This window comes from Bufo bufo, chromosome 1, assembly GCF_905171765.1.
Source record: "Bufo bufo chromosome 1, aBufBuf1.1, whole genome shotgun sequence".
In the NCBI taxonomy this organism is placed as follows: Eukaryota; Metazoa; Chordata; class Amphibia; order Anura; family Bufonidae; genus Bufo; species Bufo bufo.
Window position 1 is genome coordinate 771,515,615 of NC_053389.1, and position 21,174 is coordinate 771,536,788.

The 21,174-nt window shown below is 43.8% G+C and overlaps 1 protein-coding gene across 5 annotated transcripts in view; it reads left to right on the plus strand.

The window, feature by feature from the left end:
- The window catches only part of LOC120986307 (inositol polyphosphate-5-phosphatase A-like), an 88,180-nt gene that overhangs the window by 15,249 nt on the left and 51,757 nt on the right, over positions 1-21,174 (plus strand). For all 5 annotated transcript variants that reach the window (XM_040414810.1, XM_040414813.1, XM_040414814.1 and 2 more), the window contains one exon: positions 10,430-10,517. In XM_040414810.1, coding sequence (XP_040270744.1) covers positions 10,430-10,517 — 88 coding nt within the window. The remainder of the gene's footprint in view (positions 1-10,429; positions 10,518-21,174) is intronic.

A 21,174-nucleotide genomic window follows, 5' to 3' on the forward strand; every position in this document is an offset into this window, starting at 1 on the left:
CTAGAAGTTGATTTTTAACTTCATTTTTTAAATCTGTCGGCTGAGGAGTGGGAGTGGACGTGGCCTAACCGAATCGGGGGCGTGTCCTTTTGAACAGCTCACTCTAAGACAGCAGCACTGTGCTGTCTGAGTGTAAGCTGCAGGGAGAAAGTCATCCTCCCTCCCACCTAGTTGATTTTTAACTTAATTTTTTCAATCTGTTGGCTGAGGAGTGGGAGGGGGCCTGGCCTAACCAAATCAGGGGCGTTTCCTTTTGAACAGCTCACTCTAATACAGCAGCACTGTGCTGTTTGAGTGTAAGCTGCAGGGAGAAAGTCACCCTCCCTGCCACCCCTGCAGCTGACAGAAGTTGATTTTTACCTTCATTTTTTTAATCCCCGTCGCCTCAGGAATGGGAGGGGGCGTGACCTAACCAGATCAGGGGCGTGGTTTAGTGAAACCTGGGGGCGGGGTTTTAAGTCTTTTGAGGGTGGACACATTGTGGCAGGGGGCTCCTTCCTGCAAGAGTGATGCCCCTCTGGGCACCTTGCTGGCTAATTTGCATAACAAACTGGATTTTCAGAGGATAAAAACATCTATTGCTGGAACAAAGGCACATCTGGAAATAAGGTACTAAGTGCTATTAGGCCATGGCTTTACTTCAATAGCAATTATCCTGGTGACAGATTTCCTTTAAAGCTCTCCTACAGCAGTGAAGATAAATGGCTGGGTTGTTATGGAAACCTGAAGTAAAACTGTATGTGTGGAGGCTGGAGGACCTGCGAGCTTCTTTTGGCTGATAAGGGTCATGTGACCAAGCTTCTATTGGCTAATGCATTTTTTGGGAATATCTCGGGAATGGTACATCCTAGAGAGCTGAGACCTGGTCTAAAACCTTCCCGGACACCTGATATACCTGTGTGCCAAATTTCGTGATTGTAAATGCGACAGTGTGGATTCCTTTAGTGGACATACACACATACCCTCAGCTTTATATATTTTATATATATATATATATATATATATATATACTACAGAGGACAGTATACTGTATATATACTGCAGAAGATAGTCTACTGTATATATACTACAGAAGATAGTATACTGTATATATACTACAGATGACAGTATACTGTATATATACTACAGAGGACAGTATACTTTATATATACTACAGAGGACAGTATACTGTATATATACTACAGAAGACAGTATACTGTATATATACTACAGAAGATAGTATACTGTATATATACTACAGATGACAGTATACTGTATATATACTACAGAGGACAGTATACTGTATATATACTACAGAAGACAGTATACTGTATATATACTACAGAGGACAGTATACTGTATATATATACTAGAGGACAATATACTGTATGTATATATATATATATATATATATATACACACTACAGAGGACCATATACTGTATATATACTACATAGGGCAATATACTGTATTATATACTAAAGAGGACAGTATACTATGTATATATACTACAGAGGACAGTATAGTCTCTCTCTATATATATATATATATATATATATACACTACAGAGGACAGTATAGTGTATATATACTACAGAGGACAGTATACTGTATGTATATACAGTGGCGGAAATAATTATTTGACCCCTCACTGATTTTGTAAGTTTGTCCAATGACAAAGAAATGAAAAGTCTCAGAACAGTATCATTTCAATGGTAGGTTTATTGTAACAGTGGCAGATAGCACATCAAAAGGAAAATCGAAAAAATAACTTTAAATAAAAGATAGCAACTGATTTGCATTTCATTGAGTGAAATAAGTATTTGAACCCCTACCAACCATTAAGAGTTCTGGCTCCCACAGAGTGGTTAGACACTTCTACTCAATTAGTCACCCTCATTAAGGACACCTGTCTTAACTAGTCACCTGTATAAAAGACACCTGTCCACAGAATCAATCAATCAAGCAGACTCCAAACTCTCCAACATGGGAAAGACCAAAGAGCTGTCCAAGGATGTCAGAGACAAAATTGTAGACCTGCACAAGGCTGGAATGGGCTACAAAACCATTAGCAAGAAGCTGGGAGAGAAGGTGACAACTGTTGGTGCGATTGTTCGAAAATGGAAGGAGCACAAAATGACCATCAATCGACCTCGCTCTGGGGCTCCACGCAAGATCTCACCTCGTGGGGTGTCAATGGTTCTGAGAAAGGTAAAACAGCATCCTAGAACTACACGGGAGGAGTTAGTTAATGACCTCAAATTAGCAGGGACCACAGTCACCAAGAAAACCATTGGAAACACATTACACCGCAATGGATTAAAATCCTGCAGGGCTCGCAAGGTCCCCCTGCTCAGGAAGGCACATGTGCAGGCCCGTCTGAAGTTTGCCAATGAACACCTGAATGATTCAGAGAGTGACTGGGAGAAGGTGCTGTGGTCTGATGAGACCAAAATAGAGCTCTTTGGCATTAACTCAACTCGCTGTGTTTGGAGGAAGAAAAATGCTGCCTATGACCCCCAAAACACCGTCCCCACCGTCAAGCATGGGGGTGGAAACATTTTGCTTTGGGGGTGTTTTTCTGCTAAGGGCACAGGACAACTTATTCGCATAAACGGGAAAATGGACGGAGCCATGTATCGTGAAATCCTGAGCGACAACCTCCTTCCCTCTGCCAGGAAACTGAAAATGGGTCGTGGATGGGTGTTCCAGCACGACAATGACCCAAAACATACAGCAAAGGCAACAAAGGAGTGGCTCAAGAAGAAGCACATTAAGGTCATGGAGTGGCCTAGTCAGTCTCCGGACCTTAATCCAATCGAAAACCTATGGAGGGAGCTCAAGCTCAGAGTTGCACAGAGACAGCCTCGAAACCTTAGGGATTTAGAGATGATCTGCAAAGAGGAGTGGACCAACATTCCTCCTAAAATGTGCGCAAACTTGGTCATCAATTACAAGAAACGTTTGACCTCTGTGCTTGCAAACAAGGGTTTTTCCACCAAGTATTAAGTCTTTTTTTGTTAGAGGGTTCAAATACTTATTTCACTCAATGAAATGCAAATCAGTTGCTATCTTTTATTTAAAGTTATTTTTTCGATTTTCCTTTTGATGTGCTATCTGCCACTGTTACAATAAACCTACCATTGAAATGATACTGTTCTGAGACTTTTCATTTCTTTGTCATTGGACAAACTTACAAAATCAGTGAGGGGTCAAATAATTATTTCCGCCACTGTATACTACAGAGGACAGTATAGTGTGTATATATATATATATATTACAAAGGACAGTATAGTGTGTATATATATATATATATATTTACACTACAGAGGACAGTATAGTGTATATATATACTACAAAGGACAATATAGTGTATATATATACTAAAGAGGACAGTATAGTGTATATATACTACAGAGGACAGTATACTGTGTATATATTACAGAGGACAGTATACTGTATATATATACTACAGAGGACAGTATACTGTATATATATACTACAGAGGACAGTATACTCTATATATACTACAGAGGAAAGTATACTGTATATATACTACAGAGGACAGTATACTGTATATATATACTACAGAGGACAGTATACTGTATATATACTACAAAGGGCAGTATGCTGTATATATACTACAGAGGACAGCATAATGTATATACTACAGAGGACAGCATACTGTATATATATACTACAGAGGACCGTATACTGTATATATACTACAGAGGGCAGTATGCTATTTATATACTACAGAGGACAGTATACCATATATATATGCTACAGAGGAAAGTATACTGTATATATACTACAGAGGACAGTATACTGTATATATATTTATATATACTACAGAGGACAGTATACTGTATATATAATACAGAGGGCAGTATGCTGTATATATACTAGAGGACAGCATACTGTATATATATATATATATATATATACTACAGAGGACAGCATACTGTGTGTATATATATATATATATACTACAGAGGACATATACTGTATATATATTTATATATACTACAGAGGACAGTATACTGTATATATATATATATATATATATATATATATTACAGAGGACAGTATACTGTATATATACTACAGAGGACAGTATACTGTGTATATATATACTACAGAGGACAGTATACTGTGTATATATATACTACAGAGGACAGTATACTGCTACAGATGGATCTGGATAGATTGGAGGCTTGGGCAGAGAAGTGGCAGATAAGGTTTAACACTGACAAATGTAAGGTTATGGAAGGATTAATGCAAGTCACCCGTACATACTAAATGGTAAAACACTCGGTAACACTGACATGGAAAAGGACCTAGGAATTTTGGTGAACAGCAAACTAAGCTACAGAAACCAGTGTCAGGCAGCTGTTGCCAAGGCCAATAAGATAATGGGTTGCATCAAAAGGGGCATAGATGCCAGTGATGAGAACATAGTCCTACCACTTTACAAATCATTAGTCAGACCACACATGGAGTACTGTGTACAGTTCTGGGCTCCTGTGAACAAGGCAGACATAGCAGAGCTGGAGAGGGTCCAGAGGAGGGCAACTAAAGTAATAATTGGAAGGGGGGGGGACTACAGTACCAACATTAGGGTTATTCACTTTAGAAAAAAGACGACTGAGGGGAGATCTAATTACTATGTATAAATATATCAGGGGTCAGTACAGAGATCTCTCCCATCATCTATTTATCCCCAGGACTGTGACTGTGATAAGGGGACATCCTTTGCGTCTAGAGGAAGCTGTCTTCAATTTAGAACTGGCGCTGGATGCGCCTGAAGTTATGAAGAGACTAGCGCCTCTTCATACCTCTGGTGGATCCGCCTCCAGTGCATAGGGGTCTTAATAAATGTGCCCCTATGTTACTATGTTATTATCTTTTAGAGGACCATTTATATACACTGCTCAAAAAAATAAAGGGAACACAAAAATAACACATCCTAGATCTGATTTAATTAAATATTCTTCTGAAATACTTTGTTCTTTACATAGTTGAATGTGCTGACAACAAATTCACACACAAAAAAAATATGGAAATCAAATTTTTTAACCCATGGAGGTCTGGATTTGGAGTCACCCTCAAAATTAAAGTGGAAAAACACACTACAGGCTGATCCAACTTTGATGTAATGTCCTTAAAACAAGTCAAAATGAGGCTCAGTAGTGTGTGTGGCCTCCACGTGCCTGTATGACCTCCCTACAACGCCTGTGCATGCTCCTGATGAGGTGGCGGACGGTCTCCTAAGGGATCTCCTCCCAGACCTGGACTAAAGCATCTGTCAACTCCTGGACAGTCTGTGGTACAACGTGACGTTGGTGGATAGAGCGAGACGTGATGTCCCAGATGTGCTCAATTGGATTCAGGTCTGGGGAACGGGCGGGCCAGTCCATAGCATCAATGCCTTCGTCTTGCAGGAACTGCTGACACACTCCAGCCACATGAGGTCTAGCATTGTCTTGCATTAGGAGGAACCCAGGGCCAACCGCACCAGCATATGGTCTCACAAGGGGTCTGAGGATCTCATCTCGGTACCTAATGGCAGTCAGGCTACCTCTGGCGAGCACATGGAGGGCTGTGCGGCCCTCCAAAGAAATGCCACCCCACACCATTACTGACCCAATGCCAAACCGGTCATGCTGGAGGATGTTGCAAGCAGCAGAACGTTCTCCACGGCGTCTCCAGACTCTGTCACGTCTGTCACATGTGCTCAGTGTGAACCTGCTTTCATCTGTGAAGAGTACAGGGCGCCAGTGGCGAATTTGCCAATCTTGGTGTTTTCTGGCAAATGCCAAATGTCCTGCACGGTGTTGGGCTGTAAGCACAACCCCCTGTCACGGCCAGGCCCATGACCGTGACGTCCCTCTCCATGTTCCCATCTCTGGTCGTTTGCTGGCAGCTCTCCGTAAGTGGTCCGGCTGCGTGCTGGTTAGGAGGGTCTGCTGGCAACGACTAGAGTGGGGACGTTAGTGGAGAGTCCCCTCGTCCACTCTCTGTGGTTCCATTCCCTTGTCGCTGGTGCGGGCTGCAGGCCTCGTCGGACTGGCTAGTGTGAGCTGGGAGAGGATGCAGCTGACAGTGACCCCCTGGGAACCATGTCCTGAGAGTGGACGTCTCCTTCTCCCATCCCCTTGTGTGAGTCCCTCACTAGTTTCCTTTTTTTTGGTGGGGGGGCTTTGAGGGGTGGGAGTGTCACGGCCAGGCCCATGACCGTGACTTTTTACCGCATGCAGTTGCCGGCGGTTTTGCATGGGTCTTCAACCACGGGTGAGGGCCGCTTGTCTGTGGCCTCACTTGTGGTTGCCGCGGGCAACCAGTGTTGGGGTTTAGCAGCAGAGAAGCCTGAGCGTTGCTAGGCAGCTTGCTGCCCTGGCATGCGGTCACACCTAGCAACCTTTTTGTTAGGTGTGTTTGTTGTGTGCACTGTGTTGTATGTTATTGTGTGCACTTTCCCTCTATGTATGTGTGTTTTCCCTTCTGTGGCATTGGAAGGGTTAACTTCCTTCCCAGTGTGTGTGTGATGTCACTGGGTGTGTCTTACCTTTGGGTGTGGCCACTTTGGCCTATATATACCCTCTCTTTAGAAGGGCTCAGTAGGTTGCTTCAGTCTTGCTAGCTGAGGCAGCCTCCTGTGCTTTCCATTCCTCTGTGAGAGCCACCACTGTGGTCATAGGTTTAAGTTCAGGTTTTGTTTCTTATTAAGTTTATGCTTACCTGTATGTGTCATGTCTGGGTGATGGTCTGTTGGGATTTTCCTATGTTGGTTTGTGCAGCTAATGGTTCTGGATTCTCTGTGTCAGGGATCCAGTCAGCAAGGCTGTGGCAGGTTGGTTGAGCTACTGAGTTCACCTGCCATTTCCATTAGTCTGTTTATGTTTCCCCTTTTTCCCAACAGCTTGGCCATTGAGACTCCTGCTCCTCCGTGCCTAGGAGGAGTGGGTTGTCTTACTCAGCTCCTAGCTTAGGGCCATCTTGAGGGCTAGCAGGGACTTCTAGGTTCCAGAGCATGAGCCCTCCTACCATCAAGGTTGGCTCATGTAGCTAGGAGCCAGGGTCAGGTTAGGGATGCGTTTAGGAGGTGACCTGCTCCCTAATCCTGTTTGTCCTGGTCAAGCAGCCATACCATCACCTGGCTGCACACGGCTGAGGATTTCCCCCATCCTCAGCCGTGACACCCCCACCTGTGGACGTCGGGCCCTCATATCACCCTCATGGAGTCTGTTTCTGACCGTTTGAGCAGACACATGCACATTTGTGGCCTGCTGGAGGTCATTTTGCAGGCCTCTGGCAGTGCTCCTCCTGTTCCTCCTTGCACAAAGGCGGAGGTAGTGGTCCTGCTGCTGGGTTGTTGCCCTCCTACGGCCTCCTCCACATCTCCTGATGTACTGGCCTGTCTCCTGGTAGCGCCTCCATGCTCTGGACACTACGCTGACAGACACAGCAAACCTTCTTGCCACAGCTCGCATTGATGTGCTATCCTGGATAAGCTGCACTACCTGAGCCACTTGTGTGGGTTGTAGACTCCGTCTCATGCTACCACTAGAGTGAAAGCACCGCCAGCATTCAAAAGTGACCAAAACATCAGCCAGGAAGCATAGGAACTGAGAAGTGTCTGTGGTCACCACCTGCAGAACCACTCCTTTATTGGGGGTGTCTTGCTAATTGCCTATAATTTCCACCTGTTGTCTATCCCATTTGCACAACAGCATGTGAAATTGATTGTCACTCAGTGTTGCTTCCTAAGTGGACAGTTTGATTTCACAGAAGTGGGATTGATTTGGAGTTACATTGTGTTGTTTAAGTGTTCCCTTTATTTTTTTGAGCAGTGTATTTACAAAAGTTTTTGAGATTTATTTTAATGTTGTCGGCAATTTGTTTTTCTGCGGCTAATTTAGCAAACTGTATTTCCTTCCTTTTCGTTTTCTATTGAGCCCTTTGTAAGCCTGGAATGCTGTTTCTGAACCCTCTGCCTTCAATGCTCATCGGAGGAGGTGAGAGCAGCATTTACCTGCAGCAATCACCCCACTGTATTGAGACAAGTGATCAATACAATGAATGCTTCTCTCATTAGATATTCATGGTTCCTGGCCAGCAGATCGCTGTTTAGACAGAAGCATCTGCTGCACAGAGACAATGATTTTTTTTGTGCCGGCAGAACGACTTGATCACCCGATGAAGAAGGATTTTCTCATTGCCATCACCTTTTACACAGGCCAATTAACAATAACAAGCATTTATACAAACCCTCATAACTGATTATCGGTCCCAGTAAAAGGACCCTTAGACGACTAATTTTCGCTTTTTTTTAAAGGTATATGTTTTTGTAGTTCCCTTTTACTGGACCTTATTGAATATTATATTGAAGCTTACTATATTATGGTTGCCATCGTCCGAGTGCTCCTGGACCTGCACATTTATACAGAGTTGCCAACAGTCCTAATTTTTTCGGGACTGTCCCTGATTTCCAGAGACAGTCCCAGCAAATTTGTGCTGGCCCGGGCCAAAATGGACAGGGCTACTGTAAACCCCGCCTAAAGGTGGACAGTCCCGGGCGTTCCCAGGGGGAGAGCTTAAATGTCTAGATTTTACCAATGAAAACATTGATGACAAAGTCCAATTAATAGTTTAGCATTATTGCCCGATCCCTGGATATTAACCCATAAGGTGTCCAGACTATCAGAGTCTTCTCTAACACTTCATTTATCACTTTTCATGTTTAGTTATAAATAAGGAAAGAATAAATCTTGCTTTAGGTCTGCCTGAAACAACCCCCATCTAGGCCCACATAAACTTTTTGGGCATATTAGGATTATTGGTGGGAATGTGATAATCTGTGGCACACTCACCAGTGGCAGACCACACAACTGCTTCCAGACAGAGCCATAGTACTTTTCTGTAGCTGCCACTAGGCGGAGCTCAGTTTATAGAGATTTTTACAGCTTTGTATAAAATCAAGTGCACTGAGCTCCCTCTAGTGGTGATTACAGGAAACCAATGTTATCTTGCACTGTGCTAAGGGAAACGGGAGGGATTTATCAATGTATTATGACAGTTCTCTGGTGTAAATACGGTGATTTGGCGCCATATTTATGAAGCATCTGTTCCACTTTTTTCCAACATACAAGTCAGGTAAAGTTATTGGAGCTTCAGAGTCATGCAGAAAAGAGCTTGGATATTAAAATAAAATCCTCCATGTTTCTACTTGGAGAAGGTGCGACCTAGCAAAATTCATCAACAAAGTGTGCACCCTATTGATAAATCTGTTCCAAGCTGCACATGAGAGAGGCACCATGGAAGCAGACCATACGACTGCAATGGGGCACATGGTGGCAATGAACTGGCAATGAACTGCTTCTCATGTTCCTAACATAGATTCATGGCGTTTTCTTGCAGCTACCACTTGGGGGAGCTCAGTGCAAAGAGAATTTACAGCTTCCACTGAGTGCAATGGTATCTATAAATTTCTATGCACTGAGCTCCCTCTAGTGGCGGCTGTAGGCAGACAGTTTTCCCACATATTTGAAGGGAAGCAGAGAATTTAGAGCTGTATGGGGGAGATATATCAATGCTTTAATGCCAATTGTGTGGTGGAAAATATACATTGAGAAATATGGTGTTCAGAAAGAGCATCATATTTATGAAGCATCTGTTCCACTTTCTCCTACACAAAGTGGAGTGCAACTTTTTTTAATACAAAAAAAAAAATCCTCCACTTAATAAATAAAAAAAAATTAAATTTGTCAGAAATCTCATTGGGGGGGCCGCATAATAAAGAGGACCTTTCGCCGGTCCTGACCATATATCTCACCTGACTGTGACGCTCTCCGTTGCGATTGGCCAGCTAATAGCCAGGGAGCAGTAGACGCCCCTTGGGAAACATGGCCGTCTTCTCCTCCCTGTAACGATAGTATGGATTTACATACAGGGCGGAAAACCAGAACGGGGGGCACAGCTGGGGAATGGAGCAGCCCACAGGAAACAACAACAAAAAAAAAAAGAACGATATCACATGTCATCAGTATGGCCTGCCCTGGGTCCTCTTTAAGTTTTGCTTTGGGGCCCTATGAAATCTGTGTACTCTCCTGCCGGGCACACAGCTCACGTGGTGCAGCAGTATTAGCTCTATTATACATGATTTTATAATTATAAAATAAAAAATATTATATTATATTAATTTATAATTACAATGAACTGGATCTTAATAATAAGAAATTTTTGAAAACTTGTTGGAGCCTACACCACGTTTCGCCACGGGGCCCTATGCTTCCTGTGTATGTCCCTGTGTGACTAATCTAAGTTCTATGTTATGAGAGGGACATCATTAATGTGCCCCATATTACCGCTATTATCTAGTATATGCTACAGTGATTGTATCACCTTTATTGGGTGTGTAAAGCTTGTACTAACGATGGCTGACTTCACAGGAGGCTGATTCACAGTGAAGAGATGTCCCAGTATGACTGTGTCCAGGCCTTCATAGACAAAGACTTCACAAAGCCGGAGAGCTTCACAGTGAGTAAACCATTGTTAACCTAGACACCTCCGCCTAAAAATCTGATGACTGCTGCCTATAGGTGTCCCCCCCATTGTCAACCTAGACACTAGTCCTGGCTAGTACAGTAAAGAGGTCCTCCACCTAAAAATCCACCGCAGATGAGAACTGGCATGCTGTGACTGCTACCAAGAAATCAGCATTTTATATACCGTCACTAGAGTGCACGTTATACACGGCTTTGAAAAATTCAAAAAGTACAAAGTTATGGCCACAGGAACACAAGAGGAAAAAAATTGCTTTTAAGGTATTTAAGTCAAAATTAACATTAAAAACCCCAATTTTAATATGACTGTTGTGTTTTTTTTTTTTTTTTTATCCCACTCCCTCCCCTAAAAAATGTGATTTAATACATGTATGACTCCTATAAAAAAAAAATATATATAAAAATTTAAAAACTGCAAAATTTTACAAAGTTATGGCCACTGGAAGACAACAGGAAAACATTACTTTTAAGACATTTAAGTCAAAATTGACATAGAAAAACCCCCCAAATTGTAATATTTGGTTACAGTGGCTCTACCGTCCCGAATCCACAGAATAGGTGCACTCTCCGCGGCATACCCTCTGCCGATATGCCCATTCTATATCTTTCTATATTTTATTTATTCTTTTTTTTATATATATATATTTTTAAAATCTGTACATTTGTGTATTTTATTTTATTTTTTGAAGTACAATATATTCAGATTTTATTGTGAATATGTATTGAATAAATATTTCCAGGTATATCTATATTGTATGTTTCCTTGCAACAACGGATATTTAAATGCCCTCCATACTGTTTATTGTCCTATACAAATTTTTTATATGACTGTTCGCGGGTTAAATTGCTCAGAAAGAAAGAAAAAAACTAAAGGAATTAAACAAAATGGACCCATGCAATACTGCTGATGACCACATGGTGGTGCACAGAGATTACTGTATATCTTCCACTTTTATAGTTTTTTTTCCTCTATACATGATTAAACTTGGGGTTGCCTCAAAGAATTGTATAAATTGCTCTATAAGGGAGACTAGAACTTCCACATCTTGCTGCTACCACTTTGCTTGTAGATAGGGATCCCACATTCCTTGAAAAAAACTAAAGTAATTTCTATATCCGTTTCTAGGAAGGCTGGGTGGCCCTGGAAAACAAGACCTTGTTTTATCTCTCTTATGAGTCACCCAGCTTTTCTACTATCCTGATCTGAATGGAAAACCCCTGCTCCCATAATGATAATCAGAAAGTTGGGCAGTAAGCTCTGTGCAAGCTGCAGTGGAGGCCGTATTGGTTATCATCCAGCTTTCCCAGCTATAAATCGTACACAACTGAACAGAACTTGAAATAACTTACGGTATATTAATGGGAGTTTTTTGCTTTTAGGAATAAATGATCTTTAATAACTGGGTGGGAGCAGACCAGCTCGATGCGGGAAGTTTAACAGTTTACTGGAGATGGATTTATTGCATTCAATAGGAGCTGTCTACATTTGTATGCAGTGAGCTCCCCCTAGTGGTGCCTGGAAGCTGGCAGAATGTTTTCAAATATTCACTTTATTTTTTTGTTACAAATCCAAGAAAAAATACCTCCATATGAAGTGAAAGCCATGAATTAGTACAGTAAGGCCATATGGTTACCTGAAATAGAAATTCTAGGCTATTTGTAGCGTTTTCACCTGGTGAAGTAGGTCCACTAAGCAGTAGAGCAGATCTTGAAGCAGGATGGAGAGGTGGCACCATTGTCACATGGCTGGAGTGCTGGTGTAGCAGTGCTGGAGGGCCAATGTAGCAGTGCTGGTGACTTTTTGTAGCAGAGCTGAGGGTCAATGTAGCGCAACTGAACTGAGGAGCCAAGCAACAGATGGATTCAGGGCTGATATAGTAGGGCTGAACTGAGGACCTGTGTAACAGGGCCGAACTGAAGACCTGTGTAGTAGAGATTAACTGTGGGCCTGTGTAGCAGAGCTGAACTCAGGGTCAATGCAGCAGAGTTGAACTGAAATCTAAGTAGCCGACTTAGGCCAGTATAGCAGCCCAGCACTGTACTGTACTGTGATTTTGGGTGTTCACATGTTATGATTTTGTCAAATGTTTGCAAAAACGCAGTTTGTTTGTAGAAACCGAAGCCTACGGATACTTTCACACTAGCGTTAAAGTTTTCCGGTATTGAGTTCTGTCATAGGGGCTCAATACTGGAAAAAAACGCATCAGTTTTGTCCTAATGCATTCTAAATGGAAAGCAATCCATTCAGTATGCATCAGGGTGTCTTCCGTTTTGTGCCTTTTACGGTATTTGGATCCGGAACACTTGCTGGATTGCCAAAGGCAAATAAATATACAATGCAACAGCACTCTGCTAACCAAATAAAGTACAATAATGCCAAAATAATAGAAAGTATTCTGGTGCTAATGCTACGCTAATAAATCTGAGATGCTTGGAAAATCATTTTGTACAAAATTATTTGGGCCCGTCTGCCAAACGTCAAGGCGATCTCAGTAAGACGGGAACCTAACACTAAATACCACATTACCTGGTGCCATACTGGCCTCCATTACATTCAGGGAATGCAGGTTCCACATGCATGCTGAACCCACACTATATGATACCTCTTTGGTGCCGGCAACCATTATGTTCAAGGAATGCAGGTTCCACTAGCATGCTAGGCCCACTCTGTATTCCACCTTTCCTGGTGCCAAATGGCTACCAATACATACAGGGAGAGTGGGCTGCAGCTTTATAGCTATACTAATTAAAATCAGCCTGTAGGGCAGACAGGTTGATCTGGAGTGCACGACCAACAGAGTCAGCCACACCTCCAATACAAACTGCAAAGAAAAATTGGGGGTCAGTCAGCACATACACTGCGCAGGTGCGCGTTGCCATGGCTGAAAGCACAAAGGCAAAAAAATATACAATGCAACAGCACTCTGCAAACCACATAAAGTACAATAATGCCAAAATAATAGAAAGTATTCTGGTGCTATTTCTACGCTAATAAATTTGAGATGCTTGGCAAATCATTTTGTACAAAATTATTTGGGCCCGTCTGCCAAACGTCAAGGCGATCTCAGTAAGACGGGAACCTAACACTAAATACCAAATTACCTGGTGCCATGCTGACCTCCATCACATTCAGGGAATGCAGGTTCCACATGAGATCCGGCATTAATTTCCATTGAAATGTATTAATGCCAGATCCGGTACCAAGCGTTCAGGAAATTGCCGCAGTGACGGATCCGGTTTTCCAGTCTGCGCATGCGCAGACCTTTAAAAATGTGAAAAAATAAGTACCGGATCCGTTCTTTTGTATGACTCTGGAGAGACGGAACTGGTATTTCAATGCATTTGTCAGACAGATCCGGATCCAGAAACAAATGATATCCGTTTGCATATGGATTTCCGGATCCGGCAGGCAGTTCCGGCAACGGAACTGCCTGCCGGATCCTCATAACACTAGTGTGAAAGTACCCTAAAAGCAAAAATAACTGCATTGTGAGAATACAGTCTTACACCATAGCATGCAACACCATATTACCACTCGATGTTAGTAATATGAATGACATATAGTCAGAGTTGGGTGGGCCTTATGGAAGCACACAGCACTAATCATAAGAGAAGTACTGACATTTTGTGGAGTTGTGTTATAACAGTATAATAATTGGAAAAGCATAGTTCTGTCTAGCATTGGTCTATTTAGGGTTGATAATTGGCTCGATCAATTTCTCCAAACCAAAAAAATATATAAATTGTGAGGGAAAAATTGAGCTGCGCAAAACCAATGATGACCACTAGGTGCTGCATAGAGACCATTTTTTTAAAGAGAACCTGTCACCAATTTTGCCCTATGAAGTGAACATAGGGACATGTAGAAATTCTCTATTTCTTAACATTTAGTAAATTGGTCTATTGGAGAGATGGGAGCTGTGAAATCTTCTGCCAGTTTCTGTGAGTCCAGTAATTGTAGGGAGAAGTTACCATCATTTACAGAGGGGCAGTACTATTTATGTCTACACTGGAAAGAGACGCTATACTAGTCCTATGTTTGATGACACTGTTTCATAGGCATAATGCAGAGAGCAGGCAGATAGTTAAATGAATAGATGACATCAGCCAGGGCCGAGGTTAGGGAGATGGGGACTTGGCAATTGCCAATGGCCCCCATCTTCAAAGGGGTCCCCAACACTCCCCAAACTTGTCACTGTTGTTCAGCTGCTCTTCCCTTAGTACAGGAAGCAGAACAACTCCGACCGGCTGAGTGACTCCAACACTGCTGGTACGCTTACCCTTCACCATCAGAAGGCACACAATGCCTTGATGCTAGATGGTGCCAGGGCCCAGAACAGTGGTTCCCAGAGCTGAAGAGGAGCCAAAGATATAAGTATATGCAGGAGCCTAGCTTGGGGTCTTTTTCTCTGGTTTGGGGTCTGATTAATTTATGGGGACTGGATGTGGGGTCTGACTATGTCTGAGAAAAATGTAGAGTTATGGTTTGGGGTCTGATTAATTTAAGGACCTGTTCTTGGGTTTGATTAATATAAGAATTTGGTCTGGGGTCTTATTAATATAGGGATCAGGTCTGGGTTCTGATTAATATAGGGATCTGGTCTGGGTTCTGATTAATATAGGGATCTGGTCTGGGTTCTGATTAATATAGGGATCTGGGTTCTGATTAATATAGGGATCTGGGTTCTGATTAATATAGGGATCAGGTCTGGGGTCTAAATAATATAGGGATCAGGTCTGGGCTCTGATTAATATAGGGATCAGGTCTGCTGTCTGATTAATATAGGGATCAGGTCTGGGCTCTGATTAATATAGGGATCTGGTCTGGTGTCTGATTAATATTGGGATCAGGTCTGGTGTCTGATTAATATAGGGATCAGGTCTGCTGTCTGATTAATATATGGATCAGGTCTGGGCTCTGATTAATATAGGGATCTGGTCTGGTGTCTGATTAATATTGGGATCAGGTCTGGTGTCTGATTAATATAGGGATCAGGTCTGCTGTCTGATTAATATATGGATCAGGTCTGGGCTCTGATTAATATAGGGATCTGGTCGGGTGTCTGATTAATATAGGGATCAGGTCTGCTGTCTGATTAATATATGGATCAGGTCTGGGCTCTGATTAATATAGGGATCAGGTCTGGTGTCTGATTAATATAGGGATCAGGTATGGGGTCTGGTGTCTGATTAATATATAGATCTGGTCTGGGGTCTGATTAATATAGGAATTTATTCTGGGGTCTACTCTTATTAATGTAGGAATATGTCTTGGGGTCTGAGTACAAAGGATCTGGTCTAGGGTCTAAATAAATTTAGTGTCCAGCTTGGTATCTGATTAATTTAAGGGATCGGATTAATTTAGGGATCTGGTCTGGGGTCTGTTTATTTAAAGGCAATCTGTCACCAGCGATCTTCCTATCTAATCGTTTGCATAGTGTGGGGATTCGCTGTGGTAGGCAGGTTAGCGGACACAGTATAGAGGCAAAGGACCAGGTTGTAAATCACTCTTCAGTGTTTATTCACACTCAGGATTGGTGCTTGTTCACACACAGAAAAACAAAATAAAGTTCACCTGGTATCCTGGGTGTTAGTTCACACCCGACTGAATGCTCAGCCTCAGAAAGTCCACTTGCAGGCTTTAAGGCAGCCTGCTCGCCTGACAAACGGTCTTCACACCTCAGCACAGAGATCTCCAGAGCTCCACTGTCAGAGGGAGGTAATCCACACCACCTGACAGTGCTGGCTGTTTTTTATAAGCCTGCCAAGACCCGGCCTGGAACGTGGGGAGTAGTCACCCACCCAGCACTTTGACTACTCCCAGTAAGAGCCGTCCCGGATCAGCTATACAACTATACTAAATAGCTAGGTGTCAAACAGCAACTTCTGCTGACACATGAAAACTGTCTCTTACTCTACCGAGGCCAGGAACCTCAGTGACACATACCTTTCGTCAACTACGGAACCTTGCGCCTTCCTACAATAGACACATAGCTGTGCTTCACCTCATTAAAATGCAGTTTTTCTTTTGTTTAACCGATGCTTCGCTCCCAAGTTATGATTCCTTTCCCTAATATGCAAATTAGGCCTTTGGTGCAAAGAGGGCATCGCCATTGCTTTTATTGCACCCAAGCTCCACCCCTTTCTGTGACCGGTCCCTCCCTGGCTGCTTTGATTGACAAGATAAGGCAGGGTCAAAGCAGCCAAGGAGAGGCTGGCCACAAAAAGTAGTAAAGCTTGTGTACAACAAGAGTAATGGTGATGTCCTCATTGCACCAGGGACCTAATTCACTTATTATGAAAACATATAACTCGGGAACGAGTTTTAATCAGGTGAACAACAGCTATGTATCTATTCAAGAGGTCTTGCATGCAGTATTAATTTAGGGAGTCTGTTATTGAGGTCTGAATTACATTAGAGGGTCTTATTTCATTTAGGAGCCATGTCTGGCTCTAGGTTTGTTTTGCTATCGAGGATGAGAATGGTCTACATGAGTGAGGGACCAAAGACGTCTGTGTAGCAAACTCTGTAGTCGTTTGGAGAAGTCACCATGGTGGCCTTGGCTGGATAGAGAAGAAAAGACAAGTGAATGACTGCAATGAGAGAAGACATCACTAGATTTAATGGTTACGTATTTTGACTGTGATTGCGCCTGATCACTACTGTATTCTCTAGTATAGTCTGTAGTGTGGTAATACTCTGAATAAAGCCTAACTTAGTGATTGACGGGGGTGCTTTTTTGACAATCTACCCTGGGTTTATGCCTGCTAATCTGCAGCCAAGCTCTCATCTGAACCACAATGCCAGAATGTGGAGGAAACTGGAATACTCAGGGTAAACCATGTGAACATGGAGAACATGCAAGCTATGCAAAATTTTAATTGACTGAATGTGACTGGGTTGTTGGTACAATATTTCAGTTTTTGGGGCCAAATTTGTAATTTTGCCAAGGAAAACACTTTATCTAAAACTGTCTCTGAAAACTTCCCTAAGGCCTAGTTCACACGAACGTATGGCCTTTTCAGTGTTTTGCGGTCCGTTTTTCACGGATGCGCTGTTCGGTTTTTTGTTTCCGTTGTGTTTCCGTTGTGTTTCCGTTTCTGTTCCGTTTTTCCGTATGGCATATACAGTATACAGTAATTACATAGAAAAAATTGGGCTAGGCATAAAATTTTCAATAGATGGTTCAGCAAAAACGGAACGGATACGGAAGACATACAGATGCATTTCCGTATGTGTTCCGTTTTTTTTGCGGACCCTTTGACTTGAATAGAGCCACGGAACGTGATTTGTGGGCAATAATAGGACATATTCTATCTTTCAACGGAACGGAAAAACGGAAATACGGAAACGAAATGCATACGCAGTACATTCAGTGTTTTTTTGCGGAACCATTGAAATGAATGGTTCCGTATACGGACCATATACGGAACACAAAAAAAGTCCCGTACACGCAAAAAAAACGTTCGTGTGAACTAGGCCTAAGCCTGCATCAGCCAGGTCAGGAGCAGTGTGGCTTGCTGCCAGTGCGCAGCACAGGCAGCTATGTAAAGGAGTTGCACAGACTCTACAGCAGCAAAATTGCATAGTTGCCAACTGTCCCGAATTTGCAAGGAATGTTCCTGATTTTAAGAGACGGTCTCGGCAAATTCTGGCTACCCCGGCTGAAAACAAGCGGGGCTGGCGATATCCCTGCCCATACGTGGAAGTTTCTGGGCAGATTTGGGGCATTCCCAGGGGCGGGATTTTGGATGCCCCCATTTTCAGAACCTAAACGTTGGTAAGTATGAAATGGTAGGAAAGTTGGAATGAAGTTTATTTAGGAAATTGTTTAATTTTGCATTTAGGAAGCAAATGAACACTATGAAAACTATGCAATGTGCTTCTCTCAGTGCTTTATCCAGCTCCTTCAGAAATCCAATCTCTCCATCACACTTTTGGGTGTGAAAGTTGTGGCATTCTGAACTGTAATGGGACATTAATGAGGGAACACAGCTCTCCCTGGGTGATATGAAGCAGAGGTGTTCACAATGTCCTTATCGGCTCCAGGTTTTATCATTACTAACCCGATAAGGAAATCTGGCCTCAGGGCCTTTTATCTACAGGGTAAGGCCTCATGCACACGACCGTATTTTTTTGCGGTCCGCAAAACGGGGTTCCGTTTTCCCGTGATCCGTGACCGTTTTTTCGTCCGTGGGTCTTCCTTGATTTTTGGAGGATCCACGGACATGAAAAAAAAGTCGTTTTGGTGTCCGCCTGGCCGTGCGGAGCCAAACGGATCCGTCCTGAATTACAATGCAAGTCAATGGGGACGGATCCGTTTGACGTTGACACAATATGGTGCCATTTCAAACGGATCCGTCCCCATTGACTTTCAATGTAAAGTCTGGAGTCCCTTTTATACCATCAGATCGGAGTTTTCTCCAATCCGATGGTATATTTTAACTTGAAGCGTCCCCATCACCATGGGAACGCCTCTATGTTAGAATATACTGTCGGATATGAGTGAGATCGTGAAACCTCATTTCCGACAGTATATTCTAACACAGAGGCGTTCCCATGGTGATGGGGACGCTTCTAGTTAGAATATACTACAAACTGTGTACATGACTGCCCCCTGCTGCCTAGCAGCATCCGATCTCTTACAGGGGGCCGTGATCAGCACAATTAACCCCTTAGGTGCCGCACCTGAAGGGGTTAATTGTACTATCATATCCCCCTGTAAGAGATCAGGGCTGCCAGGCAGCAGGGGGCAGACCCCCCCCTCCTCCCCAGTTTGAATATCATTGGTGGCCAGTGCGGCCCCCCCCCCCTCCTCCCTCTATTGTAATAATTCGTTGGTGGCACAGTGTGCCCCCCCCCCTTCCTCCCTCTATTGTAATAAATCGTTGGTGGCACAGTGTGCGCCCCCCATTGGCCCCCCCTCCCTCTATAGCATTAACAACATTGGTGGCTAGTGTGCGGCCTCCCATCTTCCCCCCCCCCCCCCCCCCCCCCCCCCCCCCCCGATCATTGGTGGCAGCGGGTTACTAGCAATAGTACAATAGTAAAGATTCATACTTACCTGGGAGCTGCGAGGTTCGTGTCCGGCCGGGAGCTCCTCCTACTAGTAAGTGACAGTTCATTTAGCAATGCGCCGCACAGACCTGTCACTTACCAGTAGGTGGAGCTCCCGGCCGGACACTAACATCGCAGCAGCAGCCTGGAGCAGGTAAGGATGAATCTTCTACTATTGTACTATTGCTACGTAACCATGGCAACCAGGACTGTAGTAGCGTCCCGGTTGCCATGGTTACCGATCGGAGCCCCAGCGATTAAACTGGGTCTCCGATCGGAACTCCTCTGCCACCAATGATGGGGGGGGGGGGGGGGAGAGATGGGAGGCCGCACACTGGCCACCAATGTTGTTAATGCTATAGAGGGAGGGGGGGCCGATGGGGGGCGCACACTGTGCCACCAACGAATTATTACAATAGCGGGAGGGAGGGGGGGGGGCGCACACTGTGCCACCAACGAATTATTACAATAGAGGGAGGGGGGGGGCCGCACTGGCCACCAATGATATTCAAACTGGGGAGGGGGGGGGGGAGGGTCTGCCCGGGGGGGAGGGTCTGCCCCCCTGCTGCCTGGCAGCCCTGATCTCTTACAGGGGGCCGTGATCAGCACAATTAACCCCTTCAGGTGCGGCACCTGAAGGGGTTAATTGTGCTGATCACGGCCCCCTGTAAGAGATCGGGTGCTGCCAGGCAGCAGGGGGCAGTCTTGTACACAGTTTGTAGTGTATTCTAACTAGAAGCGTCCCCATCACCATGGGAACGCTTCTGTGTTAGAATATACTGTCGGTTCTGAGTTTTCACGAAGTGAAAACTCAGCTTTGAAAAAGCTTTTATGCAGACGGATCTTCGGATCCGTCTGTATAAAAACTAACCTACGGCCACGGATCACGGACACGGATGCCAATCTTGTGTGCATCCGTGTTCTTTCACGGACCCATTGACTTGAATGGGTCCGTGAACCGTTGGCCGTGAAAAAAATAGGACAGGTCATATTTTTTTCACGGCCAGGAAACACGGCTCACGGATGCGGCTGCCAAACGGTGCATTTTCCGTTTTTTCCACGGACCCATTGAAAGTCAATGGGTCCGCGAAAAAAAACGGAAAACGGCACAACGGCCACGGATGCACACAACGGTCGTGTGCATGAGGCCTAATGAGAATGTTGGACAGATTACGGGATTTAGCAGTAAGGTGAGATCTGGTACAAATGTCACCTGGAAGAGCGTCATTGTGTCACGAGTAAAAGGAGACCAAACCAAAGGTGTAATTTGAAGCTCCTGGGCTCTGGTGCAGAACCTGCAACAGGCCTCAACCACCATGTGCCATTCATATGTGGCAGGAGGGTGTCAGCACCAGGGGCCAGGGAGACTGCTACCCCTGTACCCCTGTAGCAAAGTCTCTGGATCAAACCAAAAACACACAGACTTTTTTTATGTGGTACAGTCAAAAGAAAGGTAATACTAGTGATCCTAGTCAAACACTGGCTTCTAGGTTCTATCACATATAAGGCTAGTTTCACACTAGCGCTAGACATTTCCAGCAGGGAGCAGCCTGTCAGAGATGTTTAGATCCAG